This window comes from Fulmarus glacialis, unplaced genomic scaffold (assembly GCF_000690835.1).
Source record: "Fulmarus glacialis isolate BGI_N327 unplaced genomic scaffold, ASM69083v1 scaffold22129, whole genome shotgun sequence".
NCBI classification, from domain to species: domain Eukaryota; kingdom Metazoa; phylum Chordata; class Aves; order Procellariiformes; family Procellariidae; genus Fulmarus; species Fulmarus glacialis.
Window position 1 is genome coordinate 44,922 of NW_009235481.1, and position 26,898 is coordinate 71,819.

The 26,898-nt window shown below is 39.0% G+C and overlaps 2 protein-coding genes across 2 annotated transcripts in view; one reads left to right on the forward strand and one right to left on the reverse strand.

The window, feature by feature from the left end:
• Nucleotides 1-20,029, forward strand: part of TRPM5 (transient receptor potential cation channel, subfamily M, member 5) — a 39,199-nt gene extending 19,170 nt beyond the window's left edge. The window contains exons 12-24 of the mRNA XM_009586044.1: nt 1,040-1,185; nt 1,961-2,073; nt 3,596-3,691; nt 6,084-6,342; nt 7,645-7,763; nt 8,295-8,427; nt 10,864-11,038; nt 13,581-13,749; nt 14,412-14,590; nt 15,940-16,072; nt 18,077-18,149; nt 19,169-19,259; nt 19,929-20,029. Coding sequence (XP_009584339.1) covers nt 1,040-1,185; nt 1,961-2,073; nt 3,596-3,691; nt 6,084-6,342; nt 7,645-7,763; nt 8,295-8,427; nt 10,864-11,038; nt 13,581-13,749; nt 14,412-14,590; nt 15,940-16,072; nt 18,077-18,149; nt 19,169-19,259; nt 19,929-20,029 — 1,787 coding nt within the window. The remainder of the gene's footprint in view (nt 1-1,039; nt 1,186-1,960; nt 2,074-3,595; nt 3,692-6,083; nt 6,343-7,644; nt 7,764-8,294; nt 8,428-10,863; nt 11,039-13,580; nt 13,750-14,411; nt 14,591-15,939; nt 16,073-18,076; nt 18,150-19,168; nt 19,260-19,928) is intronic.
• Nucleotides 20,030-23,378: 3,349 nt separating this feature from the next.
• TSSC4 (tumor suppressing subtransferable candidate 4) lies at nt 23,379-24,470 on the reverse strand. Its single transcript, XM_009586045.1, has one exon. It carries the CDS (start codon nt 24,468-24,470, stop codon nt 23,433-23,435), a length of 1,038 nt encoding a protein of 345 aa, XP_009584340.1. The 3' UTR covers nt 23,379-23,432.
• Between the last annotated feature and the right edge of the window lie 2,428 nt (nt 24,471-26,898).

Here is a 26,898-nt window from a genome sequence, read left to right on the forward strand (position 1 = left end):
CATTCTTTAAGAATGATAAATACCACATCAACTGCAAAAGTCTGTTTATGAGCTTATTTTAAGTGAACTTGATCCTTTCCCCAGCCCTCACAGTGTAACAACAAGGTGTAGGCTGGCCTAGGAAAGGTGCTGAGATGATCAAGTGAATCAGCACAAGGAAACAAATACAAGAAGTCAGATCTTATCTAGTGAGAAAATCTTGACTTCTTGGACTGTTTATCCTAGTTTCTGAGCTCCACAACCAGCTTCTCTGGAAACAAAACTATGCCACCACACTCTACAAGTCTAATATAATTTAATGTCAAGTAGCTATGTCTTAAAACCAAGGATTTGTTGGCTACAAGCCAAAGCTGAGCTGCTCCTTTTGTTTAGTCTATTCAGGAGAGTGGGGGCAGTGTAGCAACTCATGCTTCAAAGTGTAAGAGGATCACCCAAGGGATACAGTTTTGCTTGACACTGCCTAAAGCTCCACATGAGGCAGCTACAGATGAGGGACTATAACAAATACTGACATGTTTCCAAGAAGTTTCTTATGCTGTCTGTAGAAGAACTGAGAAAGAAAAATTTCTCCTCAGATCAAATGACAATAGCAAAAAAAACCCAAAAAACAAACCTGTTAGAGGCCCCAAGCTGAGAAGGGAGCATGCAGATAGAAAGAGGTGAGAGGGAGGTACTGAGAGATTTACTCCTGCAAATAGCGGGAATTTTAAAATTACAGTGTTTTTTTTTCACCAAGGCAAATCTATTTCATCTGCCCTCTGCCTCAACACATGTACACACATGCATAAAGCCATAGCAAGTTATTCTTGTGTCCAGCATTGTTCCTCTCCCCCTCCCACCTCCTCTTAGCTCTCTCAGGCTCTTTTCAACTACTTCAGCCTTGCAGAAGTCTCTAGTGCAGCAAGGAGCATCTGGCAGTGCTCAGGCTTTGCTGCCACCATGCTGCGCCCTACACACACCACTCTCTTGCCTGACATTCATTTTTTAATTTTTTCTTTTAAATTACAAGATCTGTTTGTCTGTTTCCTTCATTTGGCAGATTTGTTTAGTGAATGCTACCACAACAGCGAGGAGAGAGCATTTGCTCTGTTGGTGAGGAAAAATCAGTACTGGAGCAAAACCACCTGCCTTCAGCTGGCTACAGAAGCGGATGCAAAGTCTTTCTTTGCACATGATGGTGTCCAGGTAAGTTTTACAGACCCTTCCCTCACCACCTCTACCCCCCAGGGCCTTTAAGCATGATGTTGGACACAGAAAAGGATAGCACAGCAACTGAACAACCCCATGAAATGTATTCCCCTAAGAGACGTTCTTTGGAGAGGGGACTCCTCCCTCTCCCTAGCACCATACAAAGAGGGCGTTCTACCACATCCTTGACAAAGCAACACAGTTCCCCCTTTCCCCTCCCTTTCATCCAGTTGGCCCGCAGACCAGTGCGCTGAGAAGAAGGTTTAGCCCTTATTCCATCCTGTGCTTTTTCTTCCTTGCTCCCAGAGAAGCATCAGGAAAGCACTTTAAATCTGCCTGAGGCATAATGAAGCTGCTCCAAGAAGTGAGGTAACTCCTTGTTCAGATTCAAAGAAGAGCTCACTGATAAAAGTTAAATCAAATTACTATTCAGCTCTGCCCTCACAACCCGAGTTCTCTCTACATACACAAAGCAAAATTAAGAGTGATGGTGCTTTTAGCTCCCAGTGCCTGACTTGCACTTTCTTCGTACTACAGATGTGGCTTAATTCCACTTGACTTGCTGTTCTTTCCACTGTCCTCTTCATAACTCTTTGCATACTCAACAACATCTGCGGGAGGGAGCACGGAGCACCTGTTTGTTCTGAAAGTGTGCCTGCTCTTTAGGTTCCCAGAGCATTCACTCTCTCAGGAGCCGCAGAACATAGGTGCACTTCATCTACATGTGTGTTTTTGTGATGTTAAAGCCATCTCTTTTTTTCTTGACTTTCAGGCCTTCCTGACAAAAATATGGTGGGGAGACATGTCTACAAGCACACAGATCCTGAAGTTAATCTGTGGATTCTGGTGTCCTTTCCTAATCTACACAAATTTAATAGTATTCAGGTACAAACATACCTGTTTGGGTGCAAGAGATAAGTAAGGGATGAAAAATAAGCCGTAAAAAATATCCAGACTCAAAATTTCTCACCTAAGTGATAAAAACAGTAATATTGCCTCAGAGTGTCAACAGAAGGACTGCACCACTATTAACCAAATCCGTTTTCTATGGGACTGAGTGACTTGTGTGTCCTGTGCTAGTGCCTATTCTAATACTTAAAAGATCAATGCCACGGTTTCACATAGATCGGTTCTATTTTGCACAGTCCACAGAAAAGCCTGTTGGAATTCTGTCAGCTCCAGATTCTACACAACAATGTGTAGAATATCTCCAGGTATAGCACCATCTATTTCTAGATTTGGAGATGCCTGGTTCAAACCTCAGTATCTTATCTAGAAAAACAGCCATTATAAAGCAGTATTATCAGCCACAAGCCTTGTATCTTATCAAGGAAAACAGCCATCACAAAGCAGTATTATCAGCCACAAGCCTTGATAACCATAAGTCAAGCTTAAAAACACAGGACTGACATGATTAAGATTTTGAAATTCAATGTCTTATGAGGTCTCTTTATTAGTCTTCTGCAGGCATAGCTTTGGAGTTTGTAGTTTTCAGCTTTTTGTCGCAGTGAAGATGGCTAGAATCTTAGGTTTTCTTAAAAAAAAAAAAACACACAAAAAAAAAACCAGCAAAACCCAACCAAACAAACAAAAAACCCCAAAAGAAAACCAAAAGAAAAGAAAAGAGCAGCCAAGATGCTTAGGCAGTCATAAGAATCCAGGAACGGAAACTTTAAGAAAACCTCCTAATATTGTGAGAATCATATACAAATCATCAAAATTGGCATTATGAAATGACATGCTATTATGAAATATATGTTTCTTAACTGTTAAACTACTTAAAAGCAAGAGGAAAACTTGTTTGGCACTGCTGACTTAAGACTTTCCTTCTGCCAGTATCACTAAAAATGACCACCTTGTCATAGTGGCTGCCAGATTCACAAATTCAAGTAATTTAACATGAGATTTTGGCAAAGTTTTCATGGAAAGGTTCAAATTATGGCTCATAATCAATGTAAGCCTTTCCAAATTTGTTCTGTTGAGGACTTTTTTTTGCCTCCTTTCCCTGGAAATGCTAGAGTTGACACCATGTTCCCTACTGCTTCTGGCATTTCTTCTCTTAATTGCTACTAAGAGTAACCAGGAATGGAGCATTGGGGTATTGTCTTCTAGGACTGACTGAGGGGTTTATTTCTGCTCAAATCCTAAGTAATTTGAGGAAATTGAGTATCCTGCTCCATTTTTGTGAAGCATGCCAATTATCACTTCTCGGAATCGTGTGGGTGACTTCAGCCTTCTCCTTACAAATAAACAGAATTTGCAGAAGTAAGGATTACGCATTATTTGATAGCTTCTCAGTGGAGCAAGTCCAAGATAAGCACATGCTAGCAGTTCTGTATGAATGGCAATTTAGTAGTGAAAAATTGTTAACCATCATCTTTCAACTAATGAGTTTATTTCCTTACAGTGAGGAAAAACAATCAAAGAATGAGCCAGAGCCATTTGGAGAGCTGGACAGTTTAGATACAGAGAGGACTCTGTTTTTTTCCAAGGAAGAAGATAGGTAAGTTTAAAACCGTTAGTTAATATAACTTTTATGACAACAATCAAAGAACAGGACACTTCTTGAGGACTAGTGACCAGCTAATGATCTAAGGAGCAGCTGAAGGACCAAGAAAGTCATTACTCCTCAGAAAGTGCTGTGCCCTCTGATTACTGCTGCTGTTGCTCTCTAAAAGCAATATAGAAAATAGACAGGGATATATCACTGTTTTAACTTTACTTGTTCTGAGCAGGTAACTCCTACAGAACAAGGAATCTGCTTAATACCTGGGGAATCAGAAAGCATTTCCTGAGATTCCCTTCAACTCATGATGGTTGATATACGTTGGATTTGGGAACTAAGCCCCTCCCAGATTTCTGAGCTGAGCAGAAAGAAGGTTCTCAGCAAAACCTTACATTATTTGAGTGCATCACTACATATTTTCCTACAAAGGCAGCCACAGAAGTACTTGCAAACATCAGTACCTGGGAATTTTATATTAAGTCAGCTTCCCACCATACTAGTGCTCTTCATTTATATTTTAAAAGATGGGCCGTGAGGAACCTGAGGGCCCTGAAAGTACAACAAACTTAAGAGTTAGAGGGAGAATTACACAAACGGGTAACTGAGTACAAAGATCTTGTCAGTTGCTTGTGGTCATTCATAGATCTGTGATTCAGAACTTCTGAACCCCACCCTATACCTCCGCCACATCGCCAAAACCTGGGAGGCCACAAGGACTTAAGTCAGGATAGGAAGACTTAATTAGCACAAAGTCCTCTTAATGGCTAAATGGTGCTAAATAGCCCGTATTAAGCATGTGCTTTTCAATGATTTAAAGAGAACTTCAGAAGGATGTGAACAACGGTAGCGAGGAAGCATCATCTGCAGTATGAAGTGCTGGACCAAGTCAGAGCTATTAGGTTCTATTTTTACCTCTGGCATTTAACTGCCGGTATATTGGAGAAAATCATTAGTTCTTATCTCTCCCTCCCTAACCTATAAAATAGGTGTAAAAGCATCTGCCTCTTGGGAGCTATTTGTAAGCAATGTCATAAAGCACTTCCATATCCTGAGTGAAGCGTGGTTTGGTCATTACATTGTGCGTTCCAATTGCTATTGTCTTAGCAATTTATTTTAACAAAGAGGCTCTCTCCCTCCCAGATCTATTTCAGCATCTTACAGTAAAGCTGCAATTATCTGGTTATGATATTAGCCTGTTACCATGGGAATGAATCTTATGATGTCGTAAATTGAGAGGTAATACAGAATCAAGCACATAGAAAAGACTGGCTGGGAGGAGAAACTTTTCCTTGTGACAAATGTATTTAATAATTATCAAGAATGTCAGGGGAAATCAAAAACCAGTGACGAGTCATTGTTTATTTTTTGTGAGGTGAAATTGAAAACATACCCTAGCGTGCACGTCCTTTGTTAGAGATCCCACCTCTCAGAGTCAAAATCACAAAACTAAAGATCCAATAACATCCCCAGCTTACACAGGAGAGCAATTTATGTGGAAACAAAGCCTCACGCTAAGATCAGATTGCTATCAAATACAGGGAACTTGCATTTTCTGCACAGGATAATTTCCATTGCCAATAGATAGTACTTCATATTCCAAAACACAGCAAAAACAACTGTAGATGTACAGGTCAAATTTCCCTTCAGTTACCAAAATACATGCGTAATTCCACAAGAGTCAAAGACTACCTTAATAAATAATTTATGAGGTCAACTTTTTTTGCTAAAAGGCTTCTATATTACTTTTTCTGCAATTTACTCTAATTTAATCGTAAAGGACAAGATGCCAGTGCTTACAGTTATGTAAAGGACTAAAGTATTCCTTCAGTACAGACTTCAGCAAGGATAGTCAAGAAACACGTGCTTAGTATGATCCAGCACTTTTGAGACTGGGTCAAAAAGAGGAATTGTTTAAAATCACAGCAACAACAAGAACTTCTGCATGTAAACACTGCAAGAAATTTTTAGAGCCAAAACAATTAAGAACTGATTCGCAAACTACATTGGCCATTTGCTTTTCTTTCCTATTATTTAGGATGATGAAGAGCAATTAGCCCACTTCCCCCTCTCCCTGTGTATTTGCACAGTGTTCGTACTACGTGCAGGAACACAATGAAGTTACAAATCAAATTAACACAACAAAACTGAAATAACAAGAATATGCATTTAAGTCTGATCTGACTTTGTTTTTCAAAACCTTCTTTTTGACGTGAAGTATTTCTGCTATGGTAATGTGATTGCTCTGACTTCTACAGCCTTCCTCCTTGCCACCCCCAGCATCTGCCTGTTACTATCTTACAAGAAGCTTTATATAGAATAATACTGAGCCTATTCCCATGAACTAATTTTAGGAAATCATCACCAAGCCTGTATTCTGTTTGTTTTGCAGAGGAAATGGTAAATTGGAAAAGCAGAACCCTTCTGAAAACACAGCGTGGGCAACATTCATGTTTACTCGGTGGAGAAAATTCTGGAGTGCCCCTGTAACAGTTTTTATGGGGAACGTTATAATGTACTTTGCTTTCCTGTTTCTATTTACTTATGTCCTTTTACTGGACTTTAAACCACCTCCACCTGAGGGTCCATCTGCTAAAGAAATTATACTTTACTTCTGGGTTTTCACCCTGGTCTTAGAAGAAATCCGACAGGTCAGTAACCTGCAACATCTTAGTAATAACACAGTAAAACTTAGGCAATATTTTGAATAGATTTACAATCTGTGTACAAGCTTAAAGATGTCAGGTGCAGTTTTGCACAGAAGAGCAATACAGAACTTACCTTATCCAAAACACTCCACCTCTCTCTCCTAGAGCAAGCTCTTCCTCCACCATATAAACCTGTAGCTCCACCTCTGTTTTTCCATGCTGCTCTAGTCATAGCCAAATCAAGTGGGCTGCTAAGATTCAGGTGTCCTTCACTTTGCAAAGTATGTCTCTGATTTCATTCCCCAGAACTAGGTCCTCCCACCACAAATAATGTAAGTTGGAAGTTATATTCTACACCTGGAAACACAGCAGATAACTCTACATCCTTTTAAGAGATTCTTCCCTGCTAGGGACTGTTTAAAAAAAAGAAGTAAATGAATTCAGATTATTTGTGTTTTTCCTAAAATACTTCTCAACTCAAAACATTAGCAGATTTCTTTTTGGTTTGCTTTTCTTAAAAAAAAAAAACAAAAACCAAAACCAAATCAAAACCTTCTCCATTACTTTCCCAGTTACCGGTTTTGGAATATCCTCAGCTCAACTACCGAAATAATGTGTGAACAATGGTGTTAGTGTGTTGCCAACTGTGGGTGCATAAAGTTGTCCTCTTTAGACATGAAAAAGCAGTTATAAACATTTACTCTGGAAGAACAAATATCTGTTCATTATTTAAGCAATAGGGACGGTGAAGGGAATCCCAGTTTGTTACAATTTATTTGAAATTATGCAGCAAGGCCATAACCAGGGGGGACATGGAAAATACTTGGATCAAAGAACATTTCATTATAAACCTGTAAAACATGCAGAGTGCCAGGCTAAAACCCAATTAAGAAACCCAACTCTTTGCCTAGATAATCAAATCTGCACTCACTGACAATTCCAGTATACAAATGCCAAATCTGTTCATACTGTTTAGATAGCAATGTCTAGAAACTGAACTTGACTGGAAGTTGTCGTATTGTTTAACAGCCCAAATGCTGGCAAAATCTTAAATCAGATCTCAAAAATTCTTAAGGCTAATAATCACAAGAATAAAAAGATTTCATTTTTTTTCTTTTTCATCCGACTTTTGTGTTTTAAGACAGTAAACCAATCTTATGTTTTCAAGCTTTTTTTCCTTTACACTAAGAATTTGTTTTTGCTCTTTGCAATGAAAGAAAAAGGAAACAGGTAGTATGTTAAAACTCACAATGAAATAGTGAAACTGGAAACAGGTCAATACCGATGATTATTTCTCTTTTTCAGAGTTTCTATACAGATGAAGACACAAATTTAATAAAAAAATTTAAAGTGTATGTGGAGGATAACTGGAATAAATGTGATATGGTGACCATCTTCCTCTTCATAATTGGGGTAACCTGCAGGTATATATCTGTTCCATGTGATGTGGTCAGCATCAGTAGCAAGGGCTACGTACGTCAACTGACAGGAGAGTCTCATGTGCACGTGAGGACAGGTTGTGACATTTACTTTTGCAAGCTTTGAGACATGCTTCTGCAATAAAAGCATGTAAAATTCTGTGGAATCATATAAGTTGCTCCAGAGATCACAAAAAGACATATAGGTATATTCAAACATGTACAGAAAAGCTCTGCTTTTTTGTTTGTTTGTTTTTGGCAATCACTTTTACTCAATGTACACTATAGTTTTTTTCTTTTTAAAATAAATCTCATTGAAGCCAAGACAGAGCATACAGTCTCCCTCCATCTCTTCGCTATTTCTCATCAATGTACAGACATTATGTTACATTCTTCGTACAAGCTTATGCAACTACAGGGCTGAAGCACTTGCCTTTTCCTAACTAGGCTATGTCCAGAAACTGAGTGTAGTATTTGAGAAAATACTTCTCAGCAGTACTTGCTGAGATCTGATATTTCATTTCATGTGTTCTGCAGGATGCTGAACTCGACTTTTCAAGCTGGCCGTACAATACTTGCCATTGATTTCATGGTGTTTACACTTAGACTTATACATATTTTTGCAATTCACAAACAACTTGGACCAAAGATCATAATCGTGGAAAGGATGGTAAGTCTGCAGTCTCTCTCAGATAAATACTTGTGCTTTCTAAAAAAAGGAGAGTAGAAAATCTTTACTCTTTACAAAGGAAATCAGTTTATAATCTATCTTTACATTTTTAAAGCTTGTCATTTTGCATATATTCCCTTATTTATCAGGAGTATCAGATGCAATAAGTTTGAAGTAGATCCTTCCAAAGAGCTCTGTAGTGTAATAAGTTGGTCCCAACTTACTAATCCTTGTATCTTACCTAATCATTTATCCTCAGATCTGGCAAATGAAGAATGGAGTGTCTGACTTACTGCTATTCCTCCTACGTCATAAGCTGTGTGCATTCAGAGCAAAGACGTTAGACAGACGACAGGCCATTTACAGAAGGGCAGGGCATTTACTGAATGACTCTGCTCCACTTAGGGAAATAGATTATGTTATTTGCAGCAAGTGTGGAAAAAAAAAATCTGTGAAAAAGGATAGTTGCAAAATTTCCCACAGGAGTTATTCTTACCCGTACTTTGTAGCTCCAAGTTACAATGAAAACGTATTAGTACTTTGTGATCATATGTTGGAAGATGTTGATAAAAGATTTTTATTTATTACCACTTTCCTGCAGGAAATGAGACATTAGGACTACGGTTACTGTGCTTGGGTATGCGTTGGTATGTTGCAGTAGCTTTTTATTTAGGTGTGTTAATCCTCTAAGCCAATTAGCTCATGGTAACTGATTAATAGGAGTTCATCTAATTGTAAGTGCTATCATAGAATCTACAAATATTTGATTTGTGACTCACAGCAGAGCTCGGTAAAAGCCCTACAGTCTAAACAAGCCTATACATTGAATAAACATAACTACCAAGCTATTTGGATTTGTCTACAAATGCAATAACTGGATCTAACATGACATTTGCTTGGAGTAGCAAAAGGGTAAATGGCAAATAAATATTTGTTCTTGAACATTATCTAGCTTACAGCATTAGCAGACTTTCATTGTAAAAGAACAAGTCAGATCTACGGCTCCTAACCCTTCCTTGCTGCATACCAAGCTAAACCAGGGCCTTGAACAATATGGTGATGTGTCTACTATGTTGGCATCTTAAGTCATATGAGATAACACACAGATTAAGAAGGTGCAAATAAGAACATAAACAGCAGCCTAGACAAAACCATAAAAAGGGACCTTTCATCCTTCCCCCATCCAAGCCAACACAATGCCTTAGCTTTGGTAGTTCAATGTCGAACCTTACATCAAATGAAAGAACAGTGAAAGTTACTTCGGGTAAATGATACCTTCTTGAAAGGTTCATCAAGTGCATTCAAGCAAGATCATTTCCCTTACTTAAACAGAGAAGCAAGCCATGATTGTCTGTTACTGTCTTTCTCCTTTTTAACCTTGCTACAGAATTGCTGAAACCAGTCTGGTAGCTGCTAAACTGGCAGTTCAATGCCAGAACAATGCCCATTCACAGAAAGACTGCAGATTGGAAAAAAATATTTCCAGACTTGCCACCGCTCTCTCTTAACTGTGACACCATTACAGTCCTGCAGGATTGCTAAATTTTAAATCATCCAGAAAACAAAACAGATTGGTGAAAATCAGAGAGACATGAACTATGTCTTGCCTGGATTAGATACCATGTTTCTTAATAGAACTCCAAGTAACATCCTGGAGGTCTGAAATGCCTATGCTTTTGGGTAACTGCACAATCCAATAATCTAATTGAAATGAATCTACAGTCCTTAATGAACTCTGTCAGATTAGATGGGAAGAGGATTAAGTGTTCCTCTTCCACCAGGGAAAATATATTGCACTTGAAATACATATTAGATTTTTTTTTTTAAGTAAGTGTTTTAGGATTCAATTACTTCTGCTTCTGTAGAGAAACACAATGTTTAAAAGCAGCAAGTCGTGAAAACAATCCCTCAGATGCATTACTTAGCTTGAAAACCCAAGACAGAAGCTACCTGATCCTTGCAGCCTTCAATGTCTGCTGTATCAGTGGTTCAGTATTCATCAGTGAGCACTGGCTGTTACCGGGATTCACTGCTGCAGAACTCCTGTAATTCACAGTAAAGCAGTTGATGGTACTGTGAGATCTCACAGAAAATCTGCATTTAAAAGGTACAATGAGATTCACTTAAAAGATAAATATGTTTCATTTTTAAATGTTAGATGATTGAAAAGCAAGGTTTTCATTTAAAACTTGCCTTTATCTAAATGAGCTGTCAAAGAAAAATGCTGATTACAGGCCAAGAACAATATGATAACAGCAAAGTCAAGAGAGGAATTCTGTGCATGGAACTGCATCCTATTCCACTTCCTTTAACCTAAACAAGCTTGTAAAGAAACAGAATTATTTGAGCCATTTTCATATAGAAAGACTACCATTCTTTGACTATGCTATTACAGTCACCTCTCCTCCTTTTCTCCCCTCCCCCTCTCTTTTTTAGATGAAGGATGTTTTCTTCTTTCTATTTTTCTTGAGCGTGTGGCTCATTGCTTATGGTGTGACAACTCAAGCTCTACTTCATCCCGATGACAGCCGAGTGGAATGGATATTCAGAAGGGTGCTTTATCGTCCCTACCTTCAGATATTTGGCCAGATTCCACTGGATGAAATAGACAGTGAGGAAATTTCTTTCCCCCTAACTTGGCCATTGTTGAATGCACTCTTCTGATTAGAGCATGGAATTCCTTCCCAGTATTGTCTTTTTTTTCTTTTTTTTTTTTTTTTTAATCTTTGTCCTGCAGGCCAAAGCTTTCACATTACTGTATATAAATAGTGTATTTGCAAAGAGATAATGTGCAGTGTGGAATTACATTAGAGCATAAGGGTTGGCCCTGTTTAGACAAGCTGTCTGAAACATTCACACAAGGATTTGCACTTTTAAAGGCTGGCATACCTTCTTTCACTTCAATCCATTTCCGTTCAGTTTAACCTAGACCTAGATAACCCTGTGTAAACTGAAATAATAGCACCTCCATATATTTTGGCAGTAGTTTAACGTGACCGTGTTAAACTGTACAGCTCTGCCCATAAGCAAACATTTATGTTTCAGAATAAATATTCCTCTAGAGCATTTATTGACTCTGGAGGTAAAGCTGCCCAAATCAAATAAAGCTAGTAATTGCATATGTGCAACATTTCAAACAAAACAATATAAAAATAATCAGAAGACATGGAAATACTTGGACATAAAAGTTCAAAGGCAACATTTCTGATAGGTAAGTAGGTAAAATACAGAACAGGTCATCTCCCAAAGAAGTCTGAAGTAATGCCACAGCGTTTAGCCAGAATAACAGTGCTAAATGTCAGTGGCAATATTGAAGTAGTATTCAAACTTGAGGTAATATAGATGAAACCAAAAAAATCCCATAGACAGAAGCAAACCAGTAAGCATTCTTTCATGTTCACTCTGCTTAATAAGAAAAAGCATATGTCTTAGAAAAGCCAAAAAAGTCTGAGTAAGACAAGAGAGCAGGGGTGTGATTTATCTCACTTAACTTTAAATACGGTGTAAGCATGCACAGCACAACCAGTCACTCCGTTCTCCATTCTTCTCTCCATTAAAGTAATTGGAGAGAAACAAATATTTCTGGAATAGGATTAATCTTATTTGGAAATAGGTCAGATGTAGCATTCCCTAGAAATGTGTGTTTATCTCCATTGAGACTCCAAAGGGTGTTTTCACCTGGATAAATAGCTGGTTAAAAGACAGAGAAAAAAATAATTGATTACACCAGCAACTTCTAGAAGGGAGTAATTTGTCCTGGGGCCCTCTGGGGCTTATTCTGTTTAACATCTATATAACACATACGGAAAAGGAGATGGGTAATGAGAGGGACAAAATTTGCTGATGAAACTGTATTACTGGGTAGTAAAGACTAAAGCTGGCACCTAAGAGTTGCAGAGGACCCTCATAAGTGCTAAATCATCAAATGAAATTCAGTGTAGGTAAATATAAGGTAATGCACTCGGTGAAAGCAGTCCCAGCTGTGGTGGGTTTTGATCTGTGTGCTCTAAGGAATACGATCGTGGGGTTATCCGTGGCAGTGGGGAAAAGAATTATTAGCGAAAAAATGGAGAACAAAGAAGTAAATATCATTATGCTACTCTAAATTTGTGGAATTAATTCATAGCTGGAGATAGGGCTAGACCTCTAGTCTGATGCAGTAGAATGATTCTTGCTAACCTCAACTGCAGGCTCAGATGTACAAAGTAGTTTAAATTTAGAATGAGGAACACCATTCCCAGCTTCTACTGAGTTTTCTCCTCTAACACGCGTACCAGCATGAGGATTGCGAAGACACAAGTATGTGGGGGAACACAACTGCTAAATACTCAAAGGTGGTTTGACTTTGGGAACTCAAAACTAGTCTAAAAAGGATACAATACAACCCCCCTTTGCTGAATCTTACTAAAAAGCCAGTTACAGCCTTGTCAATACAACTCCCCTTTGCTGAACATTACTAAAAAGCCAGCTGTGACAGCCGTCTTGCCACTGAATGAGCAGCCAAGTTTGGAGGTCTGCATAGTCCTAGGGTTGCAAACTTCTTGCACATTAAAGCAATGTCTCTTCATGTACACGACATGATTACATTTTTACAAAATTAAAGACACTGGATATTAGTTCACATAAATGATCTTCCAACTGCAAGAATTAGCTCAGTAGCTCAAGCAGTCAAAGAACTGTCCTTTTAGTAAGAGAGTCTCTTATTTACAGTCCTGCTAGTAGTCAACAAGGGCAGTACAAAAATACTACCACAATATTGGGTTTAAACTTTTAATGATTGTAAACTATTCAGAACAAAATTATGCTGCTGTTTATATGCAGCCAAGATAAAATCTCATTTTAGTAATCGGTATCATTATTGTCCTTGATTTGTATCTTAACAGTAAAGGTACTAAATATACGCATCCATCCATGTCACTAGTTCTTGAAAAAAGGCATGTTTAGAGATATTAATTCAGTTTTTATTTGCATTGAAATAGCTATGAAATGCATTATTTCAAACCTCAGGAACTATTTGTAATTCTTGACATTCTTTGTTGAACGTCAGAGATTTTGCTCACCAAAAGGCAAAGCTTTTGTCTCCACTTTAAGAAATAGACATGGCAGTAGGATTTGTCAACACTATTCTTTTATTTCTCTATCTTCCTTTGCAGCATCACGAATGTATTCCAGGAACTGTACATTTAATCCACTGCAGATTCTGCAGGAGAACTCGCCATCATGTCCTAATAGCTATGCCAACTGGCTCGTCATACTTCTGTTGGTCATCTTCCTACTAGTCACAAATGTTCTCCTTATGAATCTTCTGATTGCTATGTTCAGGTAGGAGCAATTTCAGTAAGTATCAAGACAGAGGCTGCAAAGGGTTAACTGAAGGCCCACATTTACTACATTGCTGTTGGCTATTCATTTTGGAATACGCTAGTAATTTTCCTAATTAATATTATTTGGGGATTGATAGGCAGATGTCAGTGATCATACGGTTCTTAAGTTCTCATCATACTTAGTCTAGCCACATTAAAGACAAGAAGAAAAGAAGCCTCTTTACTGCTAAAAATTCAATTAAACATGCATAGAAGGGTCTGGATCCCTGGCTGTGCTGCAGCACAAGTCTGCAGGTGCAAAGCAGCTGTAAACTTGGCAGACTTAACAGTAGATAATCTGCACATAGGGGAAATGCTTGATGTCAACACGGCTAATAATGATTCATTTGGTTGAAGAACTGACGTGGCATGTTTGCTGATCTTGCCTGAGCGAAGTGGAATTACCTTTCTTTTTAAAAAAACCCTAATGTATTTTTTAACATTTGAAGACCGCAACTGCAATTATTTTAATATCTAAGGATTTGCACAAACTTTAGATTAAATTACTTGCTGAGCTTTCTGTTCCTTTTTTAAAGTAAATGTAGGACTAAATTTTGTAATAATAAGCTTTAGCTTGTTGTGGTAAAAACAGTTATATACTTTTTTCCCCCCAAATTACAGTTACACTTTTCAAGTTGTTCAGGGCAATGCAGACATCTTCTGGAAAATTCAGCGCTACAACCTGATTGTTGAATATCATGGCCGTCCTGCCTTAGCACCACCATTTATCATTATTAACCACATAACTCTGGTTCTTGGAAGAATCTTCAACAAAATGGAACATAAAAAAGAACATCTAGGTGAGTTGTTAACAAACATCGAGCAACTGGAAACCCTTACACTCTCCTAGGACATGCTGCATAGGCAAAACAGAAGAGCAGTTAAGATTTCCTTAAGCCAACAGTCACAATTTATGTTTAACAGAGAGTGCCAGGAGAGTACAAATGAAAAATTAAGGCTTATAATGTATCCTCTACTATAAACAGTTTCCCACAATGCATTTCTTTATGCACCATATTTATTACAACAAAGATGTCGACATAAAATTGGTTAAAGGGATTTGATTTCTGAAGAGATAACAACGGATAGGTTTAATGAATAGTTATTTAATTTGCTCCTGAATTTTAGTAATTATTAAGTACGGACAACCCTAAAAACATACACCAAGTCTAAAAATGTACTAGGATCGGTGGAATTTCCCAATACAGAGACATGGAGAGAAAACAAGCATGCTTAGAGAAAAATGGTGGTCCCTTAAAAGTTATAATTAAAAAGGCAGGTGAAGTTCACCTAATTACAGAAGGCATTTGGGGGTTTTCTATAGTGATGGCAAACTTGGCCCATCTAGTTTAATAGGGTCTGATAATAAGCCCATTTACTCCTCACGCGCAGGATGATAATAGGCTTTGGAGCAGAACTGTTGTCAGACTGAACGAATTCAGAGCTCTTTGACTAAGCTCCCTTTCAGACACACTCCTGGCTATGAAAGCAGACTGCTGAAGATTCTTTAAAAAAAACAAAAAAAATTCTTTTTTCCCCCTAAGAAAACAAGTACGTGACTGCTCAGGTTATAGATTCAGTAGCGTTTGGAGCATGCAGTAAGTGTGTCCTTTTACCAGTCTTTAGGAAAATACAAAACTAGTATGTACATTCAAAATATGTCTGTGAAATTGAGGTCTGTTGTTGGCTGGGACACTTGACAGCAACAACAACAACAGGCTTTATACTTCAAGGTGAAGAGATTTATTTGCAGTTTGTCATTCCTATTTATAATTGTTCTAATAAAGAAGCTTAGATGATAAAGTGCATCTGAACATAAAGCTGTGCTCATTAAATACTTCGGGGCTAAAATATGTTAGAAGTCCAGTAAGGTTGTAAATGAGTCTAAATGGAACCACAGAAATTGGTCCATGCTGTTCTTTAGAAAACTCAGGAGTCATATCCAACTGTAAGAAGGTCAACTGCCTTCCATCACAAGAAAAAAATTTAGAAAATACTTATTTTACACTGCATTTTCATAACATGACACTCCTGCAATGGCAAAGGGCCTGCAATGACAAGAGTTCATTTTTCTTTAGCATAGCAATGTTCCATAACTAGTATAAGAGAAAAGGGAGTAAAATACAATTCTTAATTTTTTTGTCCACAGAAAGAGATCTTCCAGTTGGCCTAGATCAAAAAATCCTAACATGGGAGCTGGTGCAAAAAGAAAATTATCTTGTAAACCTTGAACAACAAAGGAAAGAAAGCAATGAAGAAAGGCTGAAGGCCACATCTAATAAGTATGTTCTTGTGACCCGCAATAAGTGTACCTAGCAAGTCTTCAGCTTTGAATGAGATAAACGTTCAGGTGCTTGTAAAACTTGTATGAAGAGTCCAACTAGAATGCAGTTAGGAAATACGCAGTCCATGAAAAAATCTGAGAAGCCAGCATCACTACAATGTTAGAAGAGTTTTTGGCACTCTTGAAGTATGTACAGTTACACACAGTTAAACTCCAGCCAAATCTGCAGTCAAGCTCAATGAAAATCATATCCATGAAGAAATGGTGGAAGAATAGTTCCTTTGCTATACTGCAGTGCACATACCTCCATCCCCTGTAGGAATACAACATAGACTTTTGAATGGCTTAGACTTTTGAATGGATGTTTAAGATATCTTGAATTACCCCCAGCCCACAGGTGCAGAAGAACAACTATTTACAGCTCTACGGCATGAGACTGCAGTTTTCCACAAGAAATTAATTATATTGGCTCTAAAATTGTATTTAATTAACTGAGTCTCCATTTAAATACTTCTCTAAAATATCTCCCCACTAGGAATATCCCTTAAATTGGTTTAGTATTCTAAAGAAGAAGTCCTAAATTATTATTCAGAGGTTTACTCCTTTAAGTGAGACACAAAGTAGTTATATGCAGGGGAAACAGAAACATCTAAGGCAATACTGAAATACAGATAGCAAAGCATTCGTTAAAGAAGCTTTTAACACCTGTTTCAGCTGTTTCTTCTTACGATAAAACTGACTTCAAATAGAGGACAATGGGTGTGAAAGTTATAATAAGAAAGTTCCATGGAAATGTTCTTGTGCTGTCTGTTTTCTTTCTGTGCTGTCTTTCAAAACAAACCTCAATCTAACTCATAGAATAGCTGGAGACCAGAACAGTGTACTTGAGTATGTTCTTGGAAAATACTCTTCTCCCTCTAATCTATGTAGACTCTCAATTCGTAATAATTTAGAATTATTATGTTGGTTTAAACTTTATTCTCATAAGCAGATCACTGACAAACCCTAGGAATGAGAGCTCAATTGTTGAGATCAAGCAATAAATATGTGTGTAATTGCTTCCAAAGGGCACAATTATATTCTTTCTAGCTTTGAAGCTAGAAAGCTTTAAAGATGGTACATTGTAGATGAAGTTACTGCTTGGAGGGAAAAAGTAAGAATCGGTCTGGCTTCACAGTATTTCAGGTATAGCAGAGCCAGAAAGAGAATGGAAAAGGTTCAGATGAGCACTGCTAAACCGTAGCTTTATCTTTGCTCTTAGGAGGAAGCAGTGTGTATTTGAAATCTTATGAAACCCTCAGAAAGTGACTCTTTGAACTTTGCATTGAACCAATCCCAAAATGCATTAGACCCATCCACCAGCAGCATTTTCACATAGCCCTGAATGTAATGTAACATGTTAGAGGAAAACTTTGAAACAGTAGTTAGGACAAAGCGGAGAGGGATTTGAGGAGCCTATGGGAAATCAGGTGATGGGAGAAGAGGTGAAGGATGCAGAAAGCATGTGGACAATATAACGATTTGGAGGCACTAAACGGAGGTTCTCTACACAGTCCCTTTGGACTGCATGGAAAAAGGGATTTGAATGTCAAGCCAGTTTGCAAAAATGAAACCTCGTATAAATTTTAAGTGGCTTATCTCCCCCATGTTGATGGAACACCAGGATCAGTTTACATTTGGTACAGGTGGGACGTAAGTGGCTGGAGAGACAGACTTAGTGGGGCTAAGTGGCCCTCACTTACAGAAGCTGCTGTAATCTGTGTGAGTTTATAAGTCCCTGGGCAACAGGTGCATGAGAGTATTCCAGAAATGCTGCTCTGTTCAATAAGTACTTGCAGGAACACCTCAAAAGGACAAAACTTTAGGGGGCTCTGGGTTGTCTCAGCAGCACAGAACTTGCCAGCGAGGGGCCATGGCTCTAGTAAGTGACATGGTTTTTGTGATTTAGGATTTCTTCTGAGGCCTTTCCTTTTTGCTCAGTGTGTCTGCTTTGTTTCCACAGGATGGATAATTTGTCTAAATATTTTAGTGGATTGAAAGAACAAGAAAAGCGGTTTAAAGTTATGGAAGCCCAGGTAAGTGCCTATAGTTCTATAGGCATTTAGATCAGCTTTAGGATTTCACCATGTTTCTCATGTAATGGTGGTTTGCCAGACCCTATTTAGGGATAAAGAGAAGGAGAAACGGATCTGTATTATGGTTTCACTTTCCTTATTGTTTTCTCTCTGGTGATATACATATACAAAAGTTTCTGACCTCCTGTAGAAAGGGGAATACAACATTTCTTGCCCTCTTTGCTAGTCTACTTGAGAAGTGTTTATTTCCTCCATTAAGGATGCTTCTGGAAGCAAACACTTCATCTTCCCTCCCCTCCATTCTCTTACTTCTCCTGACCTTTTCTTTCTTTAAAACTGTCAACTTTGAAAATACCTGTGTTCTGTCTAATCTGACCTAGACTAATCTTCTTGGACATCATTTTTTTCTAATTTTCTTAGATCCCTTTGAGATGTTCGTATCTGGTAAATGCCTAACATACAAATGTGTAACACAAATAATAGAAGGAAACCCTATCTTGAGCTTTTGATGACAAACCCTTGAAATATAAACAAACTTTTTTTAAACAGTCTGAAAATGCTCAGCACTACCATGTGCTACATAGCACAACTGTTACTATTTTCTTTGTCCCTAGAACTCTCCAGTGTAATTTTGGCCTCCCTGAAAGTTCCTTATCTTAATACTCCCATTGCAGTTTCTCTCCCCTTTCTTATCCTTATTTTATGGCTTCCTGAAAAGTCACGCTATTCAATGAACAATGCTGACACCAAATACAGGTCCAACAGGAACACACAAGAAATGCTCTAAGAAGTTTGTGCCAGCTTGAGATAATGCAATATACTCAAAAAAAGGGAAGGTATTTAAGACAAATCTTCCTCCAAGACAGTTCAACTATTTCTTTAAAAAAAAAAAAGAAAAAAGAAAAAGTGGTATCTCTGATGCTGCTCCAGTCTGCTGCCTAGATTCTTTCTTGCAAATTTCAGAATGGATAAAGTAGTACAAAAATTAGCTGATGTAGAAATCACTACCTATTTTGTAGATTTGCTACTGTACAGCTGTTATCTCCTCAATGGCAGAGGTTTTAACCAAAACCAACCTCTTGTGCAACCAACCAGCTCCAAACTATACACGTAAGTATTGAAAATAATCATGGAAAAGCTAATTAATACAGCTGAACAATTTAGTTTAAAAAATGCAAGGAAAAAAAAAGATTGGAAAAGAACCACATAAGGAGGTACCTAGAGGTAATGGGAATATAAACAAGGAACAGAATATTCATACTTCAGAATGAAAAAATTACATTTTGCAAAATATATTTAGAAGCTTTGGGGAAAGGACTGTCGCTTAGTGTGAGTTACAATGATCTCACCCAACTTTAAGCATGTAAATAAGTATCTATTTGCCACAGGGTTTCTTGAGAGTGTTGTCTTGGGGGTTTCTTGAGTCAATGAGATAGTACTACCAAAGTATTACCAAAACATTTAACATGGATACCAGTAATCATTAAAAATAAAAACTGAGCAAGCCTCCTATGTTGTTTTAATCAACACAGCTCATTTGCCTTCAGAGCTGCAACTGTTTCTGTCAGTTCAGAATCTTGCCCCGCGTCCCAGGGCTCCGCTGTTCGGAGTTTAAAACATTAGAGACAGAAACAGACTATTTCTCAGCCACCGCAGGATATCCAACACAATAAAGATTTTGGATATTCTTCTTAATGATCTATTTCAGTATCTACCTATTACTTGTGCCCCTTGTCCTAAGGTTTTTAAACAAGCACATGGCTTTTACAATCCTATTAGGTGTGATGAATGCCAACACAGAAGTGCCTTTGCCAGAAAGAAGTCAAAGAGAAGAGCGTGCAGATCAGTCCGAGCCTGACATCACATACATTGATAATTAAATTTTTTTCTCATTTCTTCAGATTAAACCTTTTGTCCTACTGAACTACTGTAGAAGTAAAATCCTAATCTCTCGAAGGCCTAAGGCCCAGCTCTCAAAGCCTTTATGCCAAACACTGTCAATGTCTGACACTACTGAGGATTTCTTGGTCTTCCTCCTTCAATTTCTCGGGCATTCTTCCCTCCTGCTCCTGTATTGCTTGGTCCTTTCTCCAAAACTCCATTCCACAAATCGCACTAAAAACTTTCTCCTCCGGGATGACTCTACTACCTTATTTTCTAAATACGACCTGCCTTCTGTTCTCCAAATACCACACCCTCAATCCATCATCATCACTGCCAATTTCCACATTTCTCTGTTCAAGGGAGTCTCCCTTTGGAAGGGTGACTTCACTTACACACTAAAAAACAAGCCACTTCCTTTGCCAAGAAAGCAAGCTCGGATTTCTGATTTGCTTAGAAAGGAAACCAAGAAATAGTTTCCACAGGAAAGAGCCTGGGATACTGAACTATTACAATCCCTACAGGTCCTGGAGTTCTTACAACCCTCAAACAATTGCACTCACCGTCTTCTCCTCCCACGCTGGCTTCCATGAGGTATTCCTTTGTTGGTATTCCTTACTGAGGCCTCCTCGCTCATCCCCAGAAACTGGAATCTCATTGCACGGTCCTCAAGTGTGTAGTGGCTTGTGGTCACTTTCCAAACACAAAGCAGGTGACCCTCCCGCAGACCCCAGCCTCTGCTGCTTGCTTTGTTGTTTCAATGCCAGATCATAGCTGCCGTCAGCTTGCTGCTGCTAACGGAGACTTTGCCTTTACGTATCACACCACGTGAACACTGCATCTACTCCTAAGCGGTTTTCTGATTTCATTTTACTTTTCTCTCTCAAAGGTCAGGGGGGAAAAAAAAAAAATCACTTCGAGACTTTAAAGCAAGAATGTGTAGCAAGAATCTTCCTACAAACTAGGAATTCAGACTGTTTGTCATTTTTTTTTCATTACTTAAACTGGCATGTGCATTCTTAGCATACAAAAGCTAGCTGGCTTTATTAGAATTTTGTATGAAAAGATACACCAATAAAATGAATATTACTACTGTACTTTAAAGGGAAATTTCTTTGGAATAATATAAACAGCATCAGAAGGGGGAAGTATTGGGTTGTCATCTTTCTTACACTGATAAGCTTCAACTGAACTGAATTTCCTCATGCATATACCACTGCTTCTATGCAACACAAATGTAGGTTGCGCAAAAGCTTTCTGTTACCAGAGGCAGAAAAAAAAATCATCTCAGATCTAATAAAACTACCTTTCTGACATGAGTCTTTTATTAATAGATATTAATCTTATTATGATGTCTTCATCAAATAGGCATTTGTCCAGTTTATTCAGCTGTGTCCCAGACCCCAGTGACCCCATTAACAGTGATGGAATTTTGGTACTGTCCTACCTGTTCTCCACCCTGGGCAAGCAGAAGTTGTAAAACCAGTAAGTTTGTACTGAGCTACATTTTTTGGTAGGAAATAATGCATATCTTACAACCAGCATGCCCTGCTCTTGGCAGCAGATTCCATTCTGAAATGGGTGCGGTCAGCACATTAATTATCCACTGGAATCCAAAATCTATCCATTTGGAATTGTTGTTATGTCCCACTCACACGCACTGGAACAACTGATGTATTTAGCAATGACCCATTAATTAATGTGCATCAAACCGTATACTCATGAGAAAATACATTCTGCTTTTAAAATTAACAGGTGAATTTCAAAAGACGGAGCAATATTATTAATTTTACATTGTTTTCTGCTTCTGCTGCCAAATGATGCATCTGTTCAAACACAAAGACCCAAATGATTTAGGCCTACCAGTCAATTATTGGTAAGATGCTGACACCCCCATAGAGGAAGTAACCTTCTGAAACATCCTTCACAATTTGAGCAAGCACAGTCTAGCAAGAAAGATCACAAATTCTAAAGAAGTAGTCTTTCACTACACGGTTATAAATACTAACATTGGGGTTGGTTAATTTAGAATACTGGCAAAAAAATGTCAGTCCAAACTGACCTGAACTAATTTGAGTTTCAAATCATATAACCTTTCAAAGAATTTAATCTTTCAACCTTATTTATAAAATTTATTAACATTCTGTGTGAAAAACTACTATATTTTACATTCATTACAATGCGATTCATTGTATGAGGTGATTCATCCTGTGAGGTGATTCTCTATATATTGTAAAATGGTTGAAAATGTTAAAAATGTGAATTTTAGAATCTAAAATGTAAGATGAGGGAGAAGTGACAAGACGGTAAGCTTAGAGTAACATTCTAGAAGATTTTCAAGACAATTCTCAAATAAACTGAGTATTTGTTAGAACTCCTATAGCTGCATGAATTAGCATGGTTCAGAGAGATGAAGAAATCAAGCTACAACTGAAACTTTATTGAATCCCAAAGAATAAAAGAAGTATCCAGTTCTAGTATAAATACCTCATTCCCACCAAATTCACACACAGAATCAATGGGGAAGCAATGCCACCTGGAAAGGACATACAAATATGCAGGCCAGGAATCATCACATCACATCATACCAGTAAGATGAAAAGCTGCTGCCCAACTTAGCAACTGAAGCTGTTGTGAATTCTGACCTACACCCAACGTGCTGAGCCTTTGCTGAAGCCATCCCAAGCGTGTCTTCACCAGGCTGTATCCAGAGTTGTACCTCTCCACAGGAAACACTGTGGTTTTTAAAATCTTTATCATGTAACACTAAATAAGGTAAATATTAAGCCAACCTTAAAAAAATATTGGTTTTGCCAGTTCCCACCTGGGCCCTCCAAACTCATGACTGGGCACCGTTGTGCTTTCACTCTCAATGGCAATGAGAGAAGGATGTATTAAAAAAAAAAAAGGTTTTCCTCCCTAGGACAGGGCCAGGAGAAATTACATCTAGTGGAAGACGACGTTTTATTTTCATTGTTTAAAAATCTCTACATAATGAGCTCATCATCTTTCTTCCAGGATTCTACAGGATTTGGGAACAGCCCTAAATTTGGCAGTCAGTAGGAAGCCTTGCAGCCTTTTAGCTAACATATCTTTTTCTTTGGCTACTTCAGCTCCAGAGCAAGCCCCAGGGAGCTGCTCAAGCAAACACAGCACACCTTATTCTCTCCTGCTAGGGTACAACTATCCTGTGTCCACAGACTTCTCATGAACAAAAAGTCTGGAGTGTATTTTAGGTAGCTTAATTTCTCACAATCTAAAATGTTCTTGGTGGCTACATTGCAAACCGTTAGACAAAAAGCTATCACATGGTTTCCAGATCAGAAAAAAAAAGTTAGAGAAAAAACCAAACATATCCAAAGACAATACAAGTCCTTGGATGTCTCCAATGTGCTCCATCCTTCAGGACTCTTCCTCCTCCCCTTCATCATCTACTTTAGGTCGGAAATTCTTCCTATTCTTCTTCTTACTGCAATGGAATCCAACAGTTTCCACTGACGGCTCTTCACCTGTGCCACTAAACCTTGCACTAATACCTTCTGTATTCAGGTCCCCCACCATCATGCACTCCTCCTCCTCTGTTGCCTTTCCACTTCCACTATCTAGGTGCCCCAGCTCTATCTTATCTTCCTCCCTCAAGTCATCAGTCTTCTTAAGAGATTTTCCCTTCAGATCTATTTTCATGTGTTTCTTATCATCCTCCCCTGCTGATGTTTTCTTTTCCAGTCCATCAGCACCCCTTTTTGCTGGTCTGGTGAAGACAATCCTCCCCGCTCCACAGCTAGAAGGGTCCTGGTTGAAGTACGGGGTGTAGCTATCTTGGGTAGCCGAGCTTTGTTCCTGCCCTCTTTTCTTCAAACCCTCTAGAAATTCCATGGCCACTGCCCTGTTCGTCTTGTCACTAGACTCTGAAACTCCATCTAGGCTGTATTTGGTCCAGCGCTCTGGGTGTGCCACATAGTCAGGCACTGCAGGAGAGGTTTTGGGAGCCTGCGCTGGCTTGGCTTGCTTTCCCAGGCTTTCTGGAACCATGTTACCTGAAACTGTGGTTGGAGGCAACGGACGCTTAAACCTCCCATCAACAACATTATCTTCAGGCATCGAGGGCACAGACAACTTGGCCGCCTCTTCCAGGCAATCAAAAATGCTCTGGCTACGGAGAGAGAACGTAGAACTCATGCCCCTCAGATGGAATGGCTGGACAGGAGATCTGCGACTGCTGTTTGAAGAGTCGAGGGTCTCCCCTGACCTGTAATCCCCATCATCTACAGATGGCTCCTCAGGAGATATTGTATCAACTTCCGCTTCATCTGCTAACCCCAAATCATCGGAATCAGAATCGCTGAGCGACACTGTGTCTGAGGGCAGAGCCCCTTCGTAGTCTGTGGCACCACCAGCCACTATCCCCAAAAAGGGTTCACCTGCATCCTGATCTCCCATCTTCAAGCTGTCACTCCACTGACATCTTTGACATAGGCGCAGGAACAGCTGCAAATACGATTTTCCAAATGCCCAGCGAGTTTAGTGCCTAGAATACAAAGGAGCATAAAAATTGTGAAATGAGAACCAAGTATGAGACTATCATTCTGTCCTGTGCAAAATAATTATTACTGCAATATCACTGGCAGCTGTACTTCAGGGATTCCTAAGCAATTTTGCTCGAAATAAACACATTATTTAAGGAATGAATGCACATTAAAATTAAAGACTTACACAAGACTCAATACAAGAATATGAAGTAATTAAAAATAGTGTTGCACACCAAATTTCATTAAAGGTTACAGCAGGTCAAATTACTAAAAGATGAGCATAAATTTTTTAAGCAAATCTAAATATCCCATAACTGTCTTACACACCTTCCAAGAGAAAAACAATGACCTCTCCAAATTACACCCTGCATTTACCATACTGTATAAATCCACAAAACCACATCCTAATCTCTCACACTTTCTTTTGGCCATTACAACCCTTTACTGCATTAGCTACTTTACCTCCTGTCCCAATAATCATCGCGTTCTGCCTATTGTAAAGGACACTATCACTGATCGACGTCAGTGGCAAAGAAGCCACAAAAATATCAGGGCTGCAGTTTCAGGATTGCTTTAAAGTAACATAAAGTACAAGCTCCACTCCTTCCTTGGCTTTAAGCACTCATGCCATTACTAGATTCCTGGGATCACAAAACGAGCCAGCTCAAGAAATCAATCCCACTGGATTAAGAAAACTAATTGCACATGCCATGCTTGTGCATGGAAACAAGGGGAGAGTGCAACCAAGGGTCTGCAAGAGCTGGCCCTTCAGTCAGTAAAAGACAGTGTGATCTGAAACCTGACTTCCAGTAGCGGCTGGAATGCCTGATTCACTCTGCCACCTGCTTGAAGGGAACCCTGCAGAACTGAGGCGGTTGATGATCACACTACTGCTTGCCGGGCAATCAGAAAGAGAGTTGGCAAACACGCTCCTCAGTCCAGCTCACAAAAACATGAATTACAGAAACGGTTCTAATATATTATTAGAATAAGCTCAATTACCTAATTATAGGTTCTTCTGAAATGATGCAGTAAACAGACATGGAAAGTCTGTTAGTCACTCACTTTCTCTTGAGACTGAGTCAGCTTCCCCTCCTGAGGGTCAGTTAAAGCCACCAAAGATCTCAGCACTTCCACCCTAGAAAACAAACATTTCCATCATGATACTGGAAATGTAGTTTTAAAATGAGTTTTAAAAATAATTCCTTCCCCCTGAATCATCCAAAGCTACAGAACTGAGTTCTAAATCTGACACAAACGCATGCTGGTATAAAAGTCTGCAGATATTCCTGGATTTTTGGCAAAAGAACAACACACAGCCTCATAAGGCAGGCATCACTGTATTTACTCAGTCTCCACATTCACATTGCCAACCTTATTCTGTAGAAGAGACGAGAGATTTTAAAAAAATAAAACCGTAATCTGCATGTGCAGTAAACCATTACTAAATGGACAGTATTAAATGCAGATAAGAAAATATAAAAATAATAGTTATGCATTGCAAGTACTAAACGCTGCAAAAAAGAGACCATGGATACCACAGAGTTGTAGTTTCAACAAAAGGTCACATTCACAGTTAGGGCCAGATTTCCATGAGGCATTAAAACATAGAGAAACTTCTGAAGAATTCAACAGACTGAGCGCTGCGTTCCACGTAAAGTCTGGCTGTCTTTGACAAAAGGGATCTGATGACTGCTTTTGAAAACACTGCCCTCCGTGTAACCCCTAAATGGGAAATAATCATCTGAAAATCATACTTCTCCTGCTTTAGTTTTATAATACATGAAAGTAATGACTACAACCCAAAAGAGACATTGAAGCGCAGTAACTGACTACTAAACCAGCTGTTTTCAGATGGCAGTACAAGTGTTCATCACAGGCCGTGAATCAGGGTATCTCTTATCTGAGGGCAGTTACACAGAAAGGAAAACTTTTCCTCCTAAGGAGATGTTTTCACCTTAACAGCATTAGTAGCCAAACGTACTGACCCTTACAGCACACCAGACAGACTCACAGGTTTGTTACGGTGACGTGATCACAGCACAACTCGGATAGGATGGTGTCTCTCTGGAGGGGAAGGTCCCCATTAGACTCTTCCATCCTGGTCTTACTCAAAGTCTGGGCGTCCTCCTGCAGCCTGTGAGGAAAACAGAGACCCCAGTCACTCCAAACCATGGCCAAGAGGCCACTCTCATCGCAGAGAAAAGCACTGCAGCAAAGCCTGCCGGCAATCCCCTGCCAACTGCAGCGCAGTCCTTCCGGACGGTGCCCACAGAGGCTGCTAGGCCAAGAAAGAGGCCAGCAGGCCCTGGCTCACCCCTCCAGTGGGCACCCCACCC